Consider the following 22586-nt stretch of genomic DNA (forward strand, 5'->3'; position numbering starts at 1 on the left):
AAAAGCTCAACTCTTAATTATATGATAGTGTTTGCACATTTTAAATACTTTCTCTTTGAGATTGATCATGGCTTAGACCGACCAAAGTGCCTTGACTTCCTCGAGACGCCAAGGAGGGCCACAGGAGAGGAGATCGACGCCACATCAATTGGGGCGACAATACACAAGAGGAATGGAGAGAGAAAAAGAGGTGGCGGAGGACTGGTCATGCCAGTCTTCCATGACCGGAAGGCCATCGATCAACCATAGCAATGTCGGCAGCAAAACGATGCTCGAAAAGGAGGAAGAACATAGACAAAATTCCAAAACAAACCGCGATGCAAGCGAGCGATTAGATTTAGGAATGGGCTGCTCTGGGCATGCCTCAGCACAAGCTGCAAGCCAAAGGTTGGGCCACATCCAAAACCTTCCAAGTTGTCATTGGACTAGGCCTATTGTTAGCTCAGGAGGCCTATGGACGGGACCTCAAAGGTTTCTTCTTGAATAATGACATCAGATTAGCTGCTGAGAAAATTTTTGCAAAGTGGATGGATGCATTGCAATATGGAGAACCAATAGATGGACTCTCCTCTGGGTGACGCCAAGCTATAAATTCATGCTTACAAGAAACACTGACTCTAGTAAAAAAGGCAGTTAAGCAATTGTTTATTTTACAAGATTTCAAAGAAATATGCATGCATTTAAAAGAAATGGCAATATGAAAGCGCAGTTTTTGTGCATAGAAACTAGTTATTCTAAAAAACAACTTCTCAGAGTCAATACTGCAAGAACAAAGCACTTATCTCATAGTTCTCTCTCATGACTGAATTACTCGATTGTTTCTTCTAGAACCATTTTACCCATGGAAAGCTTCCATTTCACCAAACTTCCTGAAGTCTGAACATGTTTTCACAGGAAAGCTTCCCCAGAAGAATGTTCAATTCGAAATTCCAAGCAAAATGTTCAATTCAAAATACAAGTCATGGAAATGCATTCCAGCATATCATTTCTCTCTGTAGGAAACCAAGCAAGTGTTCAGTGGACCATTCTTGGGGCCAAGGTAACTTTGATATCCTGCATCCCACAAACTCCGCACATGAATACATATCTAGAGAGGGAAAAACTGCAAAAGGTAAGAATGGACCAAAGCCAACAAAACTTTGATCTGCTTGTTGGCATGGCACTCTGCTCCCAACATGGACTGGGGAGAGGTTCCAGGTTCAAAGGCAGAAAATGGCATTGCCACAGTATTCACAAAAGAGTACAGTCTAATTTCAACACAATGGAAAACATAAATAGCCAAAGTGAAAAAACAATTAGAAGAACGATATTTTTAGCAGCAGGTTCCTACTTATTCTGGATGGTATTTGCAAATAAAACATGAACCTATTCCAGTCTGAATGGCATAGTCTGGGTTTATCATCTGCAAACAGATCCAAAAATTTGGTTTCAACAGATTGTGAAAAGGCTCTCTCAGAAGCAACTTCGGAAATTGGCTTTCACACAACATACAAAAGGCTAAACTTCATAGCAGCAGGAATTAACGAGATAGAGGATGCTACAGCAGCTCCAAATAAACGATGCGAAATTGAATACGCTGCACTCAGCTGTGGCTTCTTCAGAGGCAGATGCGGTGATAATGGACGGTTTGAAACAACTTCAGTGGATTCAGATAAGGCTCGACTTGCTTGGAGGGCTCGGCTTCCATGTGAAGAATTCATTGGCTGTGAAGTTCCCAAATAGAAAGCAGATCCGCAAGGGGACCTAGTGAAAGTTCTGTAGACCCCAAGTTGAGTGACCAAGAAAACAAACCTGTATTACAATATCCAGAACTGGTGCCTGTGAAAGGATTTGAGACAATTGAATGCAGTATGAAGTTAGCACCATAATGAAGCAACTATAAACACATAGTACCATCAGAACTCAAGAAACCTAGTAAATATTAATAGCATAAGCTCAGATGCAAGACATAGGCGGCTAGCTGATATCAATAGGAATAGCTGAACTAGCGAACCTCTTAATTAAAACAAGCTTGTCACAGATGCATGGCTAGCAACCATAGACTTTTTTTTTAAGTCTGTGCGGAGGAATACAAGGTGAGTTGCTTCCTCACAGAGATTTGCACCAACAAGGATATTTCAAAGAACAATGGAAACAAGAGTTATAGACCGAAACATTAAATGCGTGCCTAAAAGCAAGTTAATAATTAACTAACAGGTGGTATAGATGACATGAAGATCCCTTGATTGCATCATCCAGTGCTGTAAAAGGAAATTACATCTTCATGTTTTACACAGCCAAATTTCAGAGACTGGTATACTGTGAGGCCCAATAGTCCCACATCGGAAAGACTCGTTCCAGAGCCTGGGCATATGAGGCGGGTGTCTCCAAATCCTGCAGACGCATTTTGGGTGGAAAATAAAACCGGGGAAGGGTGAAGGACGCTTGCGTGAAGCCCCGGAACCGGACAATATTTGGCAGGGGAGCCCCGCGGTCCCCCCTCATGTAGCCCCCACGTGGGCACTGCGTGCCGCACGTGCCCCGCAGAGGCGGAGGCGCGACATTTGGTATCAGAGCCGAGGGGGAGCCCCGCGGTCCCCCCTCATGTGGCCCCCACGTGGGCACTGGGTGCCGCACGTGCCCCGCAGAGGCGGGGGCGTGACATATACTTTTGCCTTACAAGAGCATTTTCACATCCTCTATTTTGTTATTCTGATCTTAGTGTTTCCAGATCCTGCAAACCTCTAATCTTCCACCTCCCCCCTCTTCCTATAACTTCCCTGTATTTTTACTTTCTTAATAAAGCTGGGTGGCTGTTTCGCTGTTCCATCAAAAAAAGAAAATGAGGATATTTCTTAAAGCAATGGAAATATGAACCGACTAAACAAAACGAAGAAAAAAGCTAGAAAATAAAGACTTTGTGAAGCTATTATCCTTGTATATAGTCGTAATCTGGAGTCACTAATACATAAACCATGCAAAAATGTAACTAGGATATATACGTGTGTATCTATGTACAGAACTTGAAGGTTACCTGAAGAATGGAAGTAGCAGTGGCATCGAATTCTGTTTTCACAACATTTGTATGGTTTCAGAATCAATACGTATGAAAGGTATGTGAGCAATCTTTGGCCAATCAGCTCCTCCTCTTTGGCATCTGTCCTTCAACAAAGGGCATCCACGGATGTGTAATTCTTCGAGCGAAGTAGACAAGCCATTCCCTGGCAGTGCCCTAACCTTAGGGCAGGCGAGTAGAAGTAAATTCCTGATAGAGGGAAAATTTGCCAAAGAAGTAGGTAGGCTTTCAAGGTTCTTGCAGTAATGAATCTTTAGCTCTTGGAGGGATGTTAGTTGCTGGAACCACAGCTCCTGTTCCCTCGTAAAGTTGGCCATACCACGACACCCATAAATATGCATCCTCTGCAGTGAGGGGAGGCCTCCCAACAGAATCCACAGATTTTGAAGTAGGACCGTGTCGGCTATCATGAGATGATTAAGAGTTTGCAGTCCCTGCTCCTCGTGGAGCTGCAAAGGCTCTGAGGACTCGATGAGTTTCGGACATGCTCTGAGATCTAAGCTTTCAAGAGTAGTAAGGAACTGTAACCCCCCCCCAACTAACTTCATCTCCGGGCAATTCCGAAGTTGCAAAAGTTTGAGAGAGCTCAAATTTGATAAACAAAGAGATACTTGGGCGTGGTAATCCGCGATCTCTAGGTTGGTGAGAGACGTGAGACTCTGCAAACACCCGGGCAGTGCATTGGCGAAGTCACCACAGTATTGGATGCTGAGCTGTACAAGCGATGAGGACAGGAAGATGAGGGGTACTTTCCCTAGCTTGTAGCAATCACGGAGGTCGAGTATACGGAGGCGAGGTAAAAATTGTGCGCCATCTGCTTCCAACCACTCCTCCCATTCCCTGAAGCCCTTAAATTTTAGTACCTCGAGGGATGGAAATGCCACACCAGAGTCACCATAAATTTCACAACCAATTCGTTTTACGGAAGGCATGTTAGCAAGATGAAGTTCCTTGAGGAAAGGCAGCTGCCCTAGTGGCGGCATACTCTCCAACCTGCCACAAGAATCTAGAGAAATAAATTCTAGATTGGTGAGAAACTTGCTTTCCACCATCCAAGTTGGAAATCTGGTACCTCCATAGCCCTTGATGCTCAGCTCTTTAAGACTGGGATGTGGTTGGAGGCCTTCGAATATCTCCTTCTCTGCATCAGGAAGTCTTTTTGGATCTAAATTCTTTATTAAATTCAATGCAGTTAGGTGTTCTTTGTCTTTCAACATCGCTTCCATGGCCTCCTCCTTACTTCTGACATTCTCAAGATTCTTGATCGCAAGCCGTCTCCGAAGATTTCTCAAGCCCTTCAACTCTCCAATCTCATGTCGCCTCTTCTTTGTGACTCGGAATTCCTCTAATTCTTGAAGGTTGATAAGATCTCCAATCCCAGTAATTAGAGAAATTGTGTCTACTTCCCCGTATAAATGCCGCAAGTTGATTAATTTGTTCATGTCTTCGGGTAACCATGTAACGCGGCAGGATCGCATTCTCAGAACTTGAAGATGACAAAGCCTAGCAAATGATTTGGGCAGCTGTTTGATCTTAGTGCAGGAGACATCTAAGTACCGTAGATGTGATAACCCACTGATAGCATCCGGTAGGTTCTTCAGCGTCACCTGACTGTAAGATAAGTCCAAGACACGCAGGCTTTTTGATTGTGTGAACATGCCATCAAGAAAACTGTAAAATCTTTCAGAATCATAATCACCAAAGAATAAAATGGACCGTAGGTTTTGAAGTCTACACGTGTCCATAATTGCATCCATTTTTTTATCAGTCCTCAGAGTCAGGTGGCGGATTGTCTCTGGAATTTTTCCTTTCTCATCGCTGATGACCAAACATTCATCCAACGAAACATAAACTGCCAATTCTCTTATCAGATCATGCATCGCATACTTGCCGGTCAGAGTTGGTAGAAAGAAGTACCTACTAGTTAATTCGTCAAATATCTGACCCCCGATGTCCTCCATTCTCATTCGTACCCGACTCTTGTTCTGGATAAAACCTTGAGCCATCCACATCTGGACTAACCGATCTTTTTCGAAAACATAGCTCCTGGGAAATATGGAACAGTAAGCGAAGCATTGCTTTAGATTTGCATTCAAGTGTTCGTAACTTAGAGCCAGAGATGGAAGGATATTGTCTAAAACATATTCATGTTCCCACCACTCACTTTCTAAGATCATCTTCCAGTAATCCTCATCCAGTTTGGAGTTCAATAAACTTCCCAGTACCTTCCCAGCTAGAGGTAAACCATGTAGTTTTTCAGATATTTTCCTTCCTATTGTTTGCAATTTTTCCCTTCTCTCTTCCTCAAGAATTTTTTCACCGAACGCACAATGTTCGAAAAGTATCCAATAGTCATCTTCCTGTAGGCTCTTCAATTCTATCGGGTCCATCGTGCCCATAACTTCTGCTACTACTGGACTCTGTGTTGTCACCAGAACCATGCTTCCTTTCGCTCCAGATGTTAAGGCACCACGGAGTTCTCTCCACTTGCTACCTGTCTCATCCCACACATCATCAAGGACAAACAAAAACCTCTTGTTCCTCGTAGCATCTCCAACTTTCTCTAGAATGCCATCCAAACTAATATCGTCGAAGATCCGGGCGAGCTCCGAGTCATACGCCAGCTCTTTAGAAATCCGCTTGACATCAAAATTGTCAGACACATAGACCCACTTCCTCAGCTCAAAATGCCTTGCTACTCTTTCATCATTATAAATAAGTTGAGCCAGGGTAGTCTTGCCAACACCCCCAATGCCTACCATAGGAAGAACACTAAAACTTTGGTAGGTACTACTCCCAGGCCCACTTTTGATGCTAGATTCCGGTTCATCAGCTAAATGCAACAACACATCTAATATCATGTCTCTCTCTGTGTCTCTCCCAACCACAATGTCCTGGATAATCGAGCTGGTCTCTCTGCTCACACTTCTCTGCTGTGAGTTGTAGTCCTTTAATTGTTCTTCCACACAATTGATACCAAGATAAATCTTTTCAAGATTTCCCGCAAGATTTTTCAAGTTTTTCAGGTCATCGTCGGACATAATAAAATGCTTGAGAAGCTTAACAGCGGGGGATACGAAGTCGCTCACCTTGCTCTTGCCGTGCAGTTTATCATGAAGCTCCTTGAATTCAAACTCATCCAGCAGGTCGTCAGCCTCGTAGGCAGCATCTTTGAGTTGCCTCAGCCATGCGGCCAGAGCTGGGTCCCTGATCGGCCTCCCCTCCGCTGCCTGGATCACGGCTCGGATACGAGGAAGCCTGGCCTTTACATCCTCCGCCATAGCCTTCGCACCCGTGAGCAGATCATATTGGTCGTCCAAATGCAGCGAAACCTTCTCAGCTAGTTTATTTACGACGCAGGTTGCAAACCATCCTCCGACTATCATTCCGATCATCCCCATATCCATATTGGAGGACACTCCTGGTGCACAGTGGTAGTCTTGCTCTCCGTGACCTGAAGACAGGAAGCTTGATCGCTCGGCCTTCTTCCTAGCTTGCAATTTTAAGCGGTGTGATTAGACCTATAGACAAGGTGCATCAATTGAAGACCGCGTGCTCGTGGACGGAAACGAAAGAAGACATCGTCTACCAGTGCATCAATTGAATAAAATATAGCGTTTTTAGCAATAAAATAAAATAAAATATAGCGCTTTAGGTACGAAAATATCGTAACTGGACAAATCCATATTTTGGAGATGACACTAGACTCAAGTTGCAAGTTTACAATGTCAATCTAATACGGTGCGCGTCTGCCACTGCATCAATTGAATAGCGCGTTAGGTACGAAAATCTCGCAACTGGTCAAGAGAAGATTTCGGAGATGACGCTAGACTCCAAGTTGCAACTTTATAATGTCAAATAGCTTCTCCTTGATGTTGAACAACACTATTACCTAGAAAGGTTGCCATGAGAGGAATCGCTTGCTATTGAACTTCTTCCGCAGTGGGGACCTAGCCATCTCCTTTTCTTTTCTCTGTTACGATATTATATGCTTTGGTTTCGGCGTCTCTCCCCCAACTTGCGCCTATTCAAGATGGAGAAAAAAGTCTTGTCATGCTGATCCACCTGGACAACGACATGAAAGAATATGGCTAATCATACACCAACCATATTTTGAATTGCTGTCTTAGATATATTTTCAGATTTTTTACATATTTTATTTTATGATTGATATGGATGTATTTTAAGGCCCTGTTTGGGGAGCTGTGGGCAGTAGAGCTGTTGGAAGTAGAGCTGTTGGAAGTAGAGTTGTCTGAAGTAGAGCTGTTATAAAAAGTTGTTTGCTGTTTGGTAACTACATTTGTAAAGTGCTGTGACACTGTAACATATATTTGGTAAACAAACTGAGAAAGTACTTTTGCATGACAAAATTACCATAAAGGATATTGCATAGTATTATACAACAGAACATAATAAAACATAACATATATTAATACATAAATATACGATATAGTATAATATTATTGTAATATAAAATAATATTATTATAATATAACATAATAGTAATACAATTATTAGAGTAAATTAATTTTGGATAATATAACATAATATTAAATTATTTAACATAACATATTAATGTATTATGATATAGCGTATTATGATATTATATTTATAGTATAATACAATAATAAAGGTATAAAATATTATAATTATTAGTATAAATTAATTTTCCATAATATAACATAATATTAAATTATTTAAAATAACATATTAATGTATTATGATGTAATGTAATATAATATTATATTTATAGTATAATACAATAATAAAGGTATAAAATATTTTAATTATTAGTATAAATTAATTTTTCATCCTCTGAATGACCATTTATCTCTCTAACAATTTTTCTTGCGGAAGGGAGTCTGATGGCTAGGGTTCTTGGCTCTAGTAGATTTTTAGGTTTATAAAGGAGCAAACTATGTAATTATTATATTTTAATATGGGCATTTTTTGTCAAAAATACAGCTTTCCGACTAAGCTGAAAACAGCATTTTCGGAAAGCTCCAAATTGGAGCTTCCTCCCAAAAGCTGTTTTCAACTTCCCGCAAAAGCTGAAACAGCTTTTCGAAAATTTTACCAAACACCATTTTTTATCTAAAAGTACTTTTGGAGGGCCAGAAAGTGTTTTTTGGCCCTCCAAAAGCTCCCCCAAATAGGACCTAAGTAGATTGGTTTACTAAACCTGATTTTATCACAAAAAAAAAAAAAAACCCATTTGGCAGTATTTATAAACTCTCTTTTTTCTTCCTCTATTCCTATTGAATGTGCTGTTCACGAAGAAGTCCAAGGCTCAACCCAAGTGCAAGTCATTATTGAAGCACGAAAATTAGATTTGGATGAGATAGACATTGTGGAAGATGTAATTATGGTAAACATAGAAAATAATTGGTGCAAGCCACTGGTTTGATGATAACGTGAAGTAATCTTGCTCTTCTTCCACGTAAGATGTGATAGGACAAAATAGGCCATCACTGTCACGTTAGATGTACAATAATGTGGAGGACACCTTACAAAGATAAAAGCCAGCCACAGATACATAATAGAAGTATATAAACCCGATTTCATAATTTATGCCAGCCTTATCTCTTAAGGGGTCCACATGAATTCTAAAATAATGATCTGGTGTAACATGAATTTTATCAAACACCTTGTAGGCACAAAATCTTGCTCTGATACCACTTGTTAGGAAAGACCCCTTTACTAGACAAGCAACTTTCCTATATTTGTGCGAGTAGAATGAGAATACTACAATAATTGATCAATACAGGAACTACCAAATGCAAGCCACAAAAGACACAAGCAAGAGACAAGAATTTTTAGGTGGAAAATCCTCCAATATGAGGAAAAAACTATTGGACCTAAGTTCATCTCAAACCTCCACTATCAATAATAATGGGCTTACAAAGTATCTTCTCACTACAAAATTAGGAATAACTCCCGACGCTTTTTTTTGTCTCTACCGACGCTTATAAGCGTCGGCGAATTCCCAGCCCACGCGACCCAAAGCGTGGGTCAGACGTCGGGCAGGTGGGCGTGGGTCCGATTTTTGCCGACGCTAAGAGGAAGCGTCGGCAGAAACAGCGTTTTCTCCGACGCTTTAAAGCGTCGGCAAAAAAGGCTTTTCTGACGCTTTAAAGCGTCGATAAAGCCCAATCCAGTTTTGAGTTTTCGCCGACGCTTTATAGCATCGGCAAAAACGGGTTTTCCGACGCTTTAAAGCGTCGACAAAGCCCAATCCAGTTTTGCGTTTTCGCCGACGCTTTAAAGCGTCGGCAAAAATGGCATTTCCGACCCTTTAAAGCGTCGATAAAGCCCAATAGTTTTGCGTTTTCGCCGACGCTTTAAAGCGTCGGCAAAAACGGCATTTCCCGACTAGCATCAATAATTCCCAACTTCCGACTAGCCCAATCCAGTTTTATTCCCAACTTGCATCAATAATTCACTAAATATTATCCAATAGCACGTTGCCATGAACACAGATACCTAAGCATCATCAAATTCGAGTAGATAATATGACCACCGTCAGGAATGCAAATGCTCCAACAAAAGGGATTTATCATAGTTTTATGGTTGGGATTAAAAAATAGCAACTAATAAGACTAATACAAGGATGAGTATCCTTTGCAAGCATAGGTTCCACTGGGAATAAAAGCAAGATAAGTGAAACAAATATACAAAGCCTAACATGGAAATAGAAAGGCACAAGAACGACATCGTTTATCATTTCAAAGGCCGGCAACTTTGACCTACGGCACAGTCCCACATCCAGGCTTCTCTGTAATGCCATAGTAGTCAAGATGTCCCCGTTTTCAATCCTCATCCTCATCTTCCTCCTCCTGCAGTAACACTCACATCAGAAATGACAATTCCCAAAATTTAACGTACAAAAGATGCTCATGATTTCCAAAAAATAAAATAAAAATGACAGCAGGCTTGTCATACACCGCTATTGATTCTTCATGCAGACAGAAGAAATGCAGAAACATCTGCACCTTTTCTTTCCTTTTACAAATCATAAAGAGCGATGCACTTTTTTATTCAAGAGAAAAACAAAACAGCTGCTTTGGTTAAGAAACGACAATCAAAGCACCAAATCTTACATAGACTGATGCCTCGTGCTAGGTTGCACAACCTGGCATTCAAGCATAACATGCAATGGATTCAAACTAACATTCATGGAAAGACCACAAGGTGAAGATGATGATGTTATGTGCTTTCTTCTTTTTAAAAGCACAGCGCATCTCCTTCCAAGTGGTCCAGGAGATCTCCTAAGCTGATTTAGGGTGCTAAGGAAAAAAATCACAGACATGGAAGGCTCAAACAAGTAAAGTTCAACATAAATCAATCTGATAAACTATTCAGCCCACAACAAAACAAACAGCCCTGAAAATGAGCCATCTGAAGAGACAGGGAGGAAGGCCCTTCCTCTTTCCTAATAGGAGTAGGGTCTATTTCCTTATGCCTTGAAAAGAATGTGAAATGAATAAAAAGGTTTCTACAACTTATTGTCACATAATGCAGCATAATCTTATTCACTGGAAGAGCTCTAAGAAGCTTACCTCTCCACTTTCCTCTTCATCCTCATTATTGACTTCAGACTTTGACCTATCAGATTCCTCATCACCGTCATCAGTCGCACTTTCCTGAATAAAAAGTATAGCAAAATAAACCAGGGACCATTGTAAAGTAATGTTCCACATGCTACCATTCAAACATGCAAGAAGACTAGCTTTGTTTAGTACTTGTTTCTTGTTGTAGGCAGACATTTGCTTTTCGTATTCACTCTTCCTTTTTGCAGCTTTGGCTTCATATGGAGCTTTCTCCTGACAATTAAGAAAAACAAATTATTTGCAATACGATGTGCAATATGAGAGGAGCCACCATCATTCAGAAGTTTCCGATAACAAAGATAGGAAAAGATTCTACTATAAAAAGCCCAACATTCACCGCCATACTATCTATAGTTTTACATTTAAATTCAACTAAAATAAGGTCAAGCCTGTATGCATTAAAATAGTTATATACATCTTAACGACCATCAAGACAAGACCACTTCAGTCACAGGCAATCTTAGCACAGATAAAGCAAACAAAAAGACATACAGAGTTCCGAAATACTGAGCCAGAATCCCAGATCTGTCATCATTATTATGCGATTTATTGAAAAGATTTCTATTTCTTTAACTGAAAAATAATACGTACAGCATCAGACAATGATTTCCACTTCTCTCCTCCAGCTTTACCAACCTTCAGTAACAACATCAAATGTCACTTAAATCCATGAATCGAAGTATAACTGATGATTCGATAATGATTAAGTATAGTAGATTCTGTCTGTGTATCTCCTTACAACTGAGACAGCCTTCACATTGGGATGTTCCTGCTTGTATTGTTTCCTGAACTCTTCACTGCAACATTAAAGTTGCAAGAAGTTAATGATATCTGGAAACAAAATGTAGAACTACAAAGTAGAAGCCTCTACGTGAAACAAGAGAATTGCAAGGGCACTTACAGGAAAACAAAGAAAGCACTAGGAAACCCTAAACATACAAAACCATAAACTATATTAGTCCTATTCACTTCCTAGCAGCCTTGCATTTCCCAACCATTATGAAAAACAGAAAAAAGAAGCATACACAGCAACCATCACAAATGCAAAGATGGATCATAAACTATAAGTGACCACGTGTTTTCCTGGCATCTCCACAGCTGTAGAACGATCCAGGAACAAGTTGATAAGAAAAGGCGGATTTGAAAAAGAGTGGAGAAGAAATTGGCATGAGGACAAGGACTGCATGTAAGTTTTAGCCATATCAAGAGGTGAACTTTTTCCACCTTCAAAATCCTGCACAGCAAATAATACATAATGAATGCTTGATCAAACAGGAAGCTTGGAATCCCTGCACCAAGAACTAACTTATAACTGCAATTTGACTAAACAACAGAGTACTTTGAAACATGGACTACCAGCAATCAGAACATGAAGAGATATTTCTGATGAAGTTATCAATGCATTAGCTAGGATAAACATCATTTTTTGCATCATAAAAATGATTATTTCTGCACTATCGCATGTCTCACGAGGACTATTAAGTTTGATGGATAAAAGATGCCTTCCCTAAGAAATTTCAGAAACAGTAGACCCAAGATTTAAGAAAACTTGATCTAAGGAAATAATTAGTAGGCATAACTAAAAGAGAATATACGTACAGGTCAAATATGCTTTAATAATTGTTGTTATTTCATTGACCATTCTAAACTTAAGGACCAGCTCAACACATTGCCCAGATACAACTCAAAACAACTGTGACATATTAGATATTGTTCTCTATGATACCCAAGGATAAAATATAATGTGGGAACAAACAAAGGTATTGTATTCTGCATATATACTAGCAATAATATCTGTCTTCCCCTTTCAACATTCCAGCATAACTCAAAATAACACTAATCTTCTATAATGTGTAGAAACTACCCATTGAGAGAGACAGAACCTTAATTTTTTTGTCATAAAAGGAATCGTCAAGCATGATAAAAAAAAAAAAGTATCTAACTTAGGCTATAAAACTACATGTGATCTGCTCGCATTTGCCTGGGATCAAACCTGAATCACATAGCAGTCTGCCAAACACCAAATTTGCTACCATATTCCAAAAATTTTTAAAATAACAAAACTGATTTTTGTAGAAAGCGACCATCACAGTGCGTTGCAGAATTTGGTCATTAGAAAATCCTGCTAATTAGACAACAATTTCATGCGCTCGACGACGAGGAATCAGCAACCTGAACTCCATTCTCCCCAAAGCAAGATGGGAAATCCCTCATTCCGGCGACAAGAACTCAATCTCCCGGGCGGCGGCTTTTCGTTTTCAGAGCAAAGAAACAGGGAGCCCCACTCGCCTCATTCCATCAAGAACTCAGGGAATTACCACAAACAACAATCTTGCTCGTCCTCGTCGCACGAAAGCTTTGCAACCGAAAAGATTCAGTCACCACATTCAATCAAGAACTCTTAAGCAGATCCCTTCCTACCACATAATCAAGAAGCAAAAGGGCACAAAAAAAAAGCCCCCAAATCGCCCCCTTCTTCCCACTTCCTCCCCAGATTTCAAGAAACCAAGAGTTTTTTTCTCAAAGCATCATACAAGAAGAAGAGATCGAGTTCCGCCTACCTCATTGCACCAAGGAACTCCAGCTCCTCCCCCTTTTTTTACTGCCCGCGTTCTCCAATCTTTGCCCCGTGGGCTGCGCCTGCGCTCGTCCTGTCCCTCGCCTCGTGCTTTCCTGCCAGCCATCCCCCAAAACCACACACACACACACACACACACACACACACAAAAAGGGAGACAACACCGACGACGGCGGCGGGCTGGCCTCGGCCGCGGTGGCGGAGGTGGAGCAGACGGCGGCGCATGAAAAGTCGGCGGAGGCGGCGGAGGAGGGGGAGGAGGGCTCGGCGTCGGTCATTTTTTATGGGAGGCGATGCGGGGTTCGGAGGGAGAGGATGAAAAACAATCGAGGCGACGGGAGGGGGGAAGGGAGAAGAATCGGGGCGAAGAAGAAACGAGAGAGGGCGAGAGAGCGAGAGAGAGAGAGAGAGAGGAGGCGGGATGGGTGCGGGCGGAGGGAGAGGAAGAACCGGTTTCTTGCAACAGAAGAAGGCCGGAGGGGAGGGAGGAGGAGGCAGAAGAAGGAGGAGGAGGCAGAGGAGGGCGTCGATCGAGGATGGAGGAGGAGGGCGGACGCGGGTTTGGTTTTCAACGACGCTAATAAGCGTCGTTCAACTCTACGAACGCCCGCAACCGTCGTATATTGCCGACGCTTTTATAATGCGTCGGCTATTCTTGGCGCTCTGCGGGACATTGCCGACGCTTGAAGCAAGCGTCGGCAAAAACATGTCGTTAAATCCTCTTTTTCCTGTAGTGTCTCTAGGCTAAGCTAGAGGATCACATATATTAAGGATCTCTTTCTTGGATCATAAACAAAGAGTTAAGATGAAAAAGAGTTTAGGCTCTAATAATAAAATGAGAATAATCTCACCGAGTGTAGGTTTGCACAAAGTTTTTCTTCCTCTTGAGATGTCTTGAATAAGATCTTCACCTCTTTCTTGAGATGGATTCCACAAGCACTTCACTAAGACGGCTCCTTTCTTTTTCTTCTCATCCACCCTCTAATAGAATAATAACCCTAACCCCTCTTTTTCTCTTTTTGTTTCCTTTTTTCTTTGCTTTTCTCTTTACTTAAATTGCTGGGTCCCACCTCACATAAGGCGGGACTCAGCCAACAAGATTGCACCTTCTTCTTGGTCTTTGACATGGCCTTGGGTATGTATGTTGGATGTGGGTGTGGGTGTTGGTGCATGTCCCAGTGTCGAACCAATACCCGAACTTAAGGCTAAGCCAATGAGTCAGTAACATAGTTTCTAACTTCTTCCCTCAACTTTTCTTATCTCTGATTCATTGAATCCAAAGATCTTAGAGTCAGTAAAGAACACGAGAATAAGGTATTTCAATTTTCAATCCTCAGGGTTGGTTTGGTATTTCCTTAATAAATAAGATGGAGTCCAGATGCCATATTTCAGTTTTAAGATAGGTAAATGGGGAATGATTCAAAAATCTTTACATGGGGGGCGCCATAAAGATTTAAATTTGTAACTTTTCTGTCTCACTCCTCAAAAAGTCGGACTTTCATTTCTCTGCTGCCTCTGATCACATTTTATATATTTTGAGTGAAACAAAATTTTTTTGCTTCATCTTTATGATGCTAACCACTACATGGAGGTTGATAATGGTCTTCATGTATAATTTTTCTAGTTTCTGTTGTCCTTTGGCATCTTACAACCCAAGGCTTCAATAGTGGCCCATATTACAATATATCAATGATTGGACTTGAGACAATTCTCCAGCTAGTAGCCTAGTATTGAAAATTCAATACAACACACCATCAGAACAATAATAAGCATGCCTTTTGTACAGAAGAGATATCATATTCTCCAACCATATGCATACAATTAAGTTAAGAAGTTCATTAGTTGTACACAAAATGAGGAAAACAAATTTGGCATTGAAAGCTTTCTAGTTGTTGAATGTAACAAACTTTCAATAATTATTTAAGTTTGATATGTACATTATATGCATCAGCTAAACAATGCACCAATTAAAATTATAAATTTTAATTATATAAAATGCTAGTTTCAGCATACAACCAGCAAAACTATACAAACAAAGTTTTAAATAACATGAAACACTCCAAAGTAACGTCTCGTAACTTTTTTGTTTTTTTCTTAAACTCATCGGATATCTAGCATGCAGCGGTGACTGAATAACAGTTTCATAGTTCCCAAACAAGTCATTCCTGATATCCATGTGAATTTCAACAATTGATCTGTTGGACAGAGCAGAGGCCAGGTAATTCCAGATCCGAGTCTCCAAAAACGGCAGCATCAAGAAAGGCTGCCGGGGGAGGGGGGAGGGGGAGTGGAAGTTTGAGATGGATGGACCGGCGGAGCAGGACAATACGGCGGAACAGGTGGGGCAAGGTGATCAGGACCGTTAGACATTTTGGCGCGTGAAAACCTTGGTGCGTCGAGCGAGTCTCTTGATTGATTGCCGACTCTCTACATGAAGTCGGCAGACGTAAGCTACACCATCTTTAAAAGAGGGACAAGGGGAGTGTATCCGTTAAAAATAAGTGCTTGTTCATGAAGTTGTATAGTTTATAAAAACTACTCTGAAAAATAATGTGCACGTTCCACGATTGTGGTTTACTGAGAAAACAAACACGTCTAATAGATAGATATGATCCCATCAAATAAGATTGTTTGTAGTAGATTCAGTAATTATGGTTTATTTATAATAAAGCTTGTGAAAAAAAAAATTGCTCGGCGAGGGATCCATGATCATTGGGTTACTTACAACCTTCTGGTCATTCGGTTCCGTAAGGAGGGGGATTTGGAGGAGCCGAATTAGGTTACTTACTGTCACGCCCCGAACCCAGCACCCGGGTCCGGTACGCGACCAGCCGCATAAGCCCTAGAGCAGTGCCCTAAAGATCATGCAAGGCCTATGATTAACAAAAATTCCAATAAATCCACAAGAAATTGACAATTCAAATAGACAAATCCGACATGTCCAAATAAACAAATTAGTTCAATTACAAGATCTTCAAATGTTCATCAACATCAAAGAAGGATAAACAAACTAACTAACTAATGACTCTGGTACTTGCACTTTGCGCCCATCCCATCCAAATCTATGCATCCTGCAACTCTGGTAAAGAAAAAGAAGAAGAAGGGGGTGAGCTTTACAACCCAGTAAGAATCCCTACACATCCATACCAACACAATAATAATATTAATTTGGAAACCATGACAAACCAATGCACATATCATAAAATCATATACCGGCTATCGAAAGCTCGAATAATCAGTATGAATATGCAAGTCAAATGTCAATAAAAATCCAGCCACTCAAGTGTGATACGTCATACGATATCTCAAAATCTTCAATTAATGTTTTCAATGCTTTTTCTTTCCATTCTCTATTAACTTGATCCGGATCAATTATCTTTCCGACTTTGGGCTACATCCCGGTCATGTTTCTGGCCCGTGATGGGGCAATCGATAGTATCACATTTCTGGCCTGTGATGGGGCAATCGATAGTGTCACATTTCCAGCCTGTGACGGGGCAATTGATAGTATCACATTTCCAGCCTGTGATGGGGCAATCAATACTAACGAGATAAGCCCAAAGTTTCTACTCATTTAACCAATTCACATACACATATCAATTCCTTTTTCCATTTTATATCCAGCCTAGACTAACTAAGGTCACGTTTCCGGCCCGTGACAGGGCAATCAATATAACATGGTTAGTCCATCCACCATATCCATTAGTCCAATTATTTATATGTAAATTATGCTCAGGATTGTATCCGTCATAGTATCAATTACAAACAAATATAACCAAAATACGATTTAATGCCATCATATCATAGGAACCCTATTTATAATTCCAAATATGCAGGTGTAGGTTATGTGCATACATGCATCCACCATAGTACCAATCATAAGCCAACATGATCAAAATATAATTTAATATAAAACTATTTCTGCTTTGTCTGGATCATAGCATATCAAACATATATGATGTAAAAATATTTATATCATGCAGGATTGGCGTACAAGGATTCTTACACTTTATTGACAAACTCAGACAGACTAATCACCCGCCCTTACGGCGATCTAGGAACTGGGATGCGCAGGACTCCGCTCAGCGTCCTCTCGTGTAATAGATTGTTCCCCTACATAATCAAGTAAATATTAAAATTTACTCAGGATAAATGACAACCCAGAACCCTCAAAACACTAATCTCCCTGGATCTAAGTTTAGAGAGAGAGAACCCAACCTAGAGATAAACTAGAGAGAGAAGGAAATATAATAAGAGAAAGGGAATGGGAAGCCCCTTTCTCTTTCTCTCTTCTTCCTTCTTCCTGACGGAAAGGGGAAAAGAGGGTTCGGCAGCAGGTGGCCCATGGCCAGCGACTCCCCACGGTTGTCGGCCTGTGGCGGTGCCACGCCCGACGACGGCCAGCCGGAATGAGAGAGAGAAGAAGGCCGAATAGGGCTCGGCTTCTCCTTCAATCCGGCGACTTCCCGGCTACATTCCCAAAGAGGTAATGGCCAAAAATGATGGAGGAGGAGAAGGTGCTCACCTTGCCTCCGGGAGAAGGATTCAGAAACAGGGGAGGGAGCCAATCGGAAGTCTCCCTCCCCCCTTTCTCATGCGTTGGGCCGCCTTGCTTAGAGGCCGCGTTGGCAAAGAACTATGGCATTTTAATCCAATGTTGGGATGTTAGTCTTCTTTTAGCAGAGATCAACAAGTGAATTCAATAAGTATTGTGAATTCAATAAGTGTTCAAATCTTGTGAGCGGGAATTTTGAGAGGGAGATTGTTTAGGAGCTTGAGGATGATATGGTAGTTGCATACTTTCAAAGTTTGAGACTTCAAGAAAGTTAATTTCGAGGACGAAATTTTCTTTTTGGGGGGAAGTATGTAATACCCTTAAAAAAAAAAGTCTCGTGGGTCGGCCCGAAGTGGCCAGGCCCCAAAAAAAAAAAAAAAACTTGACCCGTGCCTGGCACGGGGGCAATCGGGGCGAAAGACCCCGGCTGAGGTCTTCTTCCTTCCCTATTCCGACGGAGGAGGGATTCTTGAGGGATCTCCGAGTTCGATTCGAACTCGGAGATCTTGCCTATATAAATCTCCTCCCTCTCCTCTGATTTTCGCCCCTTGAACCGCCGAAAATCGCTGCCGAATTCGAAGCTCCTCTTCCGAGTCCTTCTTCCCTGATTTGTCGCCGGAAAGCCACCGGAGCGCCACACCGGACTGAGGTAAGGCTCCTCCTTCTCCTTCCCTTTCTTCTCTGTTGTTTCCGGCCTTGTTCGTCGTGATTGGAGCCGATGCAGCACCAGAAAATCGCCGAAATAGGGCATCCCTGTTTCGGTCCTCATCCCTCTTGTTTCGGCACTGCCGGCCGCCGGTTTGGCCGGGGCTGGGGCCGCTGTCAAGTGGGGGCCGGGCCGCCATGGCCGCCGCCCCTTGGACCTCCGAGGGGGGGAGGGGAAGGAGGCGGCCGAACGTTAAGAGAGGAGAGAGACGGTCTCTCTCTCTTCTTCTCTTCTTCCGCTCTCCTCTCTTTCTCTCTCCTCTCCCTTGATTTCTCTCTCCTGTTTCTCTCTCTATGTTTCCATCTCTTGGGACTCTCTATATGAGACTTTCTCCCTCTATGGGTTTTCTCTCTAGATTCTCTCTCTCCAGTTTCTCTCTCTAGATTGGAGTTTTCTCTCTCTAGTTTGATCCGAGGAGATCATTGTTTGTAAGGATTGCTGGATAGTCGTGGGTCAATGGAGGGTTTTGGGTTGTCAGATACTCCGGATAATTTTTAATATTGATTTGGTTCGGTAGGGTAACAAACTGTTGGACAAAGAGACATTGAGCAGGGTTCTGTGCATCCTAATTCGTAGATCACGGTGGTCTGTCTGGGTTGTCAGCAAAGAGTAAGAATCCTTGTACGCCAATTCTGCATGATATAAATATTTTTGCATCATATATGTTTGATATGCTATGATCCAGACAAAGCAAAATAGTTTTATATTTTATTATATTTTGATCGTGTTGGCTTGTGATTGGTAGTATGATGGATGCATGTATGTGTATATCTTATACCTACATAATTGAATTTATGAATGTGGTGGTATGGACTAACCATGTTATATTGGTTGCCCTGTCACGGGCCGGAAACGTGACCATGGTTAGTCTAGGCCAGATATAAGATGGAAAAAGGAATTGATGTGCGTATGTGAATTGGTTAAATGAGTAGGGACTTTGGGCTTATCTCGTTAGTATTGATTGCCCCATCACAGGCTGGAAATATGATATTATCGTTTGCCTCGTCACAGGCTGGAAATGTGATACTATCGATTGCCCCGTCACAGGCTGGAAATGTGATACCATCGATTGCCCCGTCACAGACTGGAAATGTGACACTATCGATTGCCCCGTCACAGGCTGGAAATGTGATACTATCAATTGCCCCGTCACGGGCCGGAAACGTGACCGGGATGTAGCCCAAAGTCGGAAAGATAATTGATCCGGATCAAGTTAATATAGAATGGAAAGAAAAAACATTGAAAACATTAATGAAGATTTATGAGCTATCGTATGCTATATCATTCTTGCGTGGTTGAACTTTCATTGATATTTGATGTACATACTTATGTTGATTATTTGAGCCTTTTGATAGCCGGTTTATGATTTCATGAAATGTGCATCGATTTGTCGTGGCTTTCAAATTCATATTATTATTGTGTTGGTATGGATGTGTAGGGATTCTTACTGGGCTGTAAAGCTCACCCCCTCTTCTTCTTCTTTTTTATCAGAGTTGCAGGATGCATAGATTTGGATGGGATGGGCGCAGAGTGCGAGTACTAGAGTCATTAGTTAGTTAGTTTGTTTATCCTTCTTTGATGTCGATAATCATTTGAAGATCTTGTAATTGAACTAATTTGTTTATTTGGACATGTCGGATTTATCTATTTGAATTACTAAATTAATTGTGGATTTATTGGAATTTTTGTTAATCATAGGCCTTGCATGATCTTTAGGGCACTGCTCTAGGGCTCATGCGGCTGGTCGCGTACCAGACCCGGGTGCTGGGTTCGGGGCGTGACACTTACAACCATTTGATCTTTAGGTTCTGTATAGAGAGGGGAAGCTCTACTGCTAATCTTCTATGGATTATTAGAAAAAATGTTAAATTTTTTTCTTTTCCCGTTTTCCTTTTTCTCCACCAGTGTTCTCTTATATGTGACTTTCAGGGACAAACCCACATGAAATCCCATCAAAGACATTAGGAGATGAAACAAAGCAATACATCTAGAGTTCAATGGATAAATAAGAATCATATTAATCTTGGCAACAGAAACTTGAATCTGCTGAAATAGATGTATGTCCGGATTACCCAACAAGCCAAACAAGAGAAGCAGCACATATGACAAATTTCTTCTATATTGAAAACCCGTAGGTACACTCATTTTCACAAAATTTCGGGATAAAGCCAGAAGATAAAGCCAGAAGATAGTGCTGTAGCAAAAGTAATGCTGGATACAATTCCTGTACGTGCCTCATTTCCACAGGCGACTTGCCACATGAGCAGGACTCTGGTTGTAATTGTTTTGGTCTACAACGTATGAACAAGTCTGGTCGGCCTCTTTCGATCCTTGCATAACCGCTGGAATCAAGGGGCTGCAAATGAAATCAACTAATTAAAACTGTATGTTTCAAAACTTGCAGAACTGAGACTGGCAAACGTGATTGAAGTTTAAACTACCAGAAATTGTAGGGCAAAGAACATTAGTAAATAGAAAAATGGACAAACTATGCTTCAAAGTTTTAGTGGAAAATGACGAGCTAGTTCAGAGATTCTTCTTAAGGTTTATATGAAACTGGTGCGATACCTTCTATATGATTTGAAAAAGTTTAAGAGATCCTAATCCTATAAAAGGAGAAATATCCCTGGATAAGGAGTGAAAGCCAAAGTGTCTAACTAGAGCTGGCCCCACTAATTTACATTTATTTATGACCACTATTCTAATTTAAGGTTAAAGAATAGAAAACCTCATCATAAATATAATCTACACATTAGATTTATGTACAATGAAATAAAACTGATCACGGATTGTCTGTCCACTAGTTTCTGAGTTATTGAATCCAAGGTACAACATAATCAACATCCAGGTTTTGTAAATGTGAAGACATGCATGCATGGTAATACCCATTTCGCTTCAATACTGTCAACCACCTCATTCGCTGGAAAAGCACTTGAGTTCATATGTGCAATCTGATACAGGAATTAAAGTTCTCAAATAAATCGCAATTACAAGTTTTCTCATGCATTCATCTCCATTTCTTATTTTTAACAGAAAGCTTATATTCTATATGATTCAAACTTCTAATAAAAATGATGATGAATCTAATATAAAAAGTTTCATAGGAGAAAACAAAAAGACAAACACATCAGACAGAAGTAAGAAGAGAGGCATTGGTACCCTAAACAATGAATTACTCAGCAACTTAAGACTCAGAAAGTCGGAAGTTCTCCTCAATATAAGTCAGTGAGTAAGAAGTCAAGGAAGCAATTCATTTGAATCCAAAGATCTTAGAGTCAGTAAAGAATACAAGAATAAGGTATTCCAATTTTCAATCCTCAGGGTTGGTTTGGTATTTCCTTAATAAATAAGATGGAGTCCAGATGTCATATTCGAGTTCTAAGATGGGTAAAGGGGGCCCTGTGGAGATTTAAATCAAGTTTAGAATGATTCAAAAATCTTTACATGGGGGACACCATAGGGATCTAAAATTATAGCTTTTCTGTCTCACACCTCAAAAAGTCGGACTCTCATTTCTCTGCTTCACGATATGAGGACACACACTCCCAACCATCCTCCCCACATGCCTCTGATCACATTTTATATATTTTATTGAAACAAAATTTTTTGCTTCATCTTTATGATGCTAACCATTGCATGAAGGTTGATAATAGATTTCATGTATAATTTTTCTAGTTTTTGTTATCCTTTGGCATCTTACAACCCAAAATAGTGGCCCATATTACAATATATCAATGATTGGACTTGAGACAATTCTCCAACTAGTATTGAAAATTCAATGCAACACACCATCAGAACAATAATAAGCATGCCTTTTATACAGAAGAAATATCATATTCTCCAACTATATGCATACAATTAAGTTAAGAAGTTCATTAGTTGCACACGAAATGACGAGGAAAAAAACTGAGACACATTTAGAGGCAGATGCGGTGATTATGGACGGTTTGAAACAACTTGCATGGAGAGCTCGGCTTCCATGTGAAGAATTCATTGGCTGTGAAGTTTCCAAATAGAAAGACGATCCGCAAGGGGACCTAGTGAATGTTCTGTGGACCCCAAGTTGCTCAAGGATTGGAAGT

The 22586-nt window shown here is 40.9% G+C and overlaps 2 protein-coding genes across 2 annotated transcripts; both read right to left on the bottom strand.

Annotated features, from left to right (window-relative positions):
- Positions 1 to 1196: 1196 nt before the first annotated feature.
- Positions 1197 to 6655, bottom strand: LOC149768604 (putative disease resistance protein RGA3). The gene is made up of 2 exons (XM_089930651.1): positions 3014 to 6655; positions 1197 to 1818 (listed from the first exon to the last, which is right to left on the bottom strand). The coding sequence occupies exon 1, from the start codon at positions 6460 to 6462 to the stop codon at positions 3052 to 3054; it is 3411 nt and encodes a 1136-aa protein (XP_089786777.1). The 5' UTR covers positions 6463 to 6655; the 3' UTR covers positions 1197 to 1818; positions 3014 to 3051.
- Positions 6656 to 9590: 2935 nt separating this feature from the next.
- On the bottom strand, positions 9591 to 13521 carry LOC103699547 (high mobility group B protein 3-like). The gene is made up of 7 exons (XM_089930598.1): positions 13389 to 13521; positions 11567 to 11594; positions 11405 to 11462; positions 11257 to 11301; positions 10798 to 10878; positions 10615 to 10698; positions 9591 to 9891 (listed from the first exon to the last, which is right to left on the bottom strand). The coding sequence occupies exons 1-7, from the start codon at positions 13519 to 13521 to the stop codon at positions 9865 to 9867; spliced, it is 456 nt and encodes a 151-aa protein (XP_089786724.1). The 3' UTR covers positions 9591 to 9864.
- Positions 13522 to 22586: the final 9065 nt, after the last annotated feature.

The sequence above is a fragment of the Phoenix dactylifera genome, chromosome 1 (assembly GCF_051530095.1).
Source record: "Phoenix dactylifera cultivar Ajwa chromosome 1, Ajwa_hap1_PhDact_Kaust_v1.1, whole genome shotgun sequence".
In the NCBI taxonomy this organism is placed as follows: Eukaryota; Viridiplantae; Streptophyta; class Magnoliopsida; order Arecales; family Arecaceae; genus Phoenix; species Phoenix dactylifera.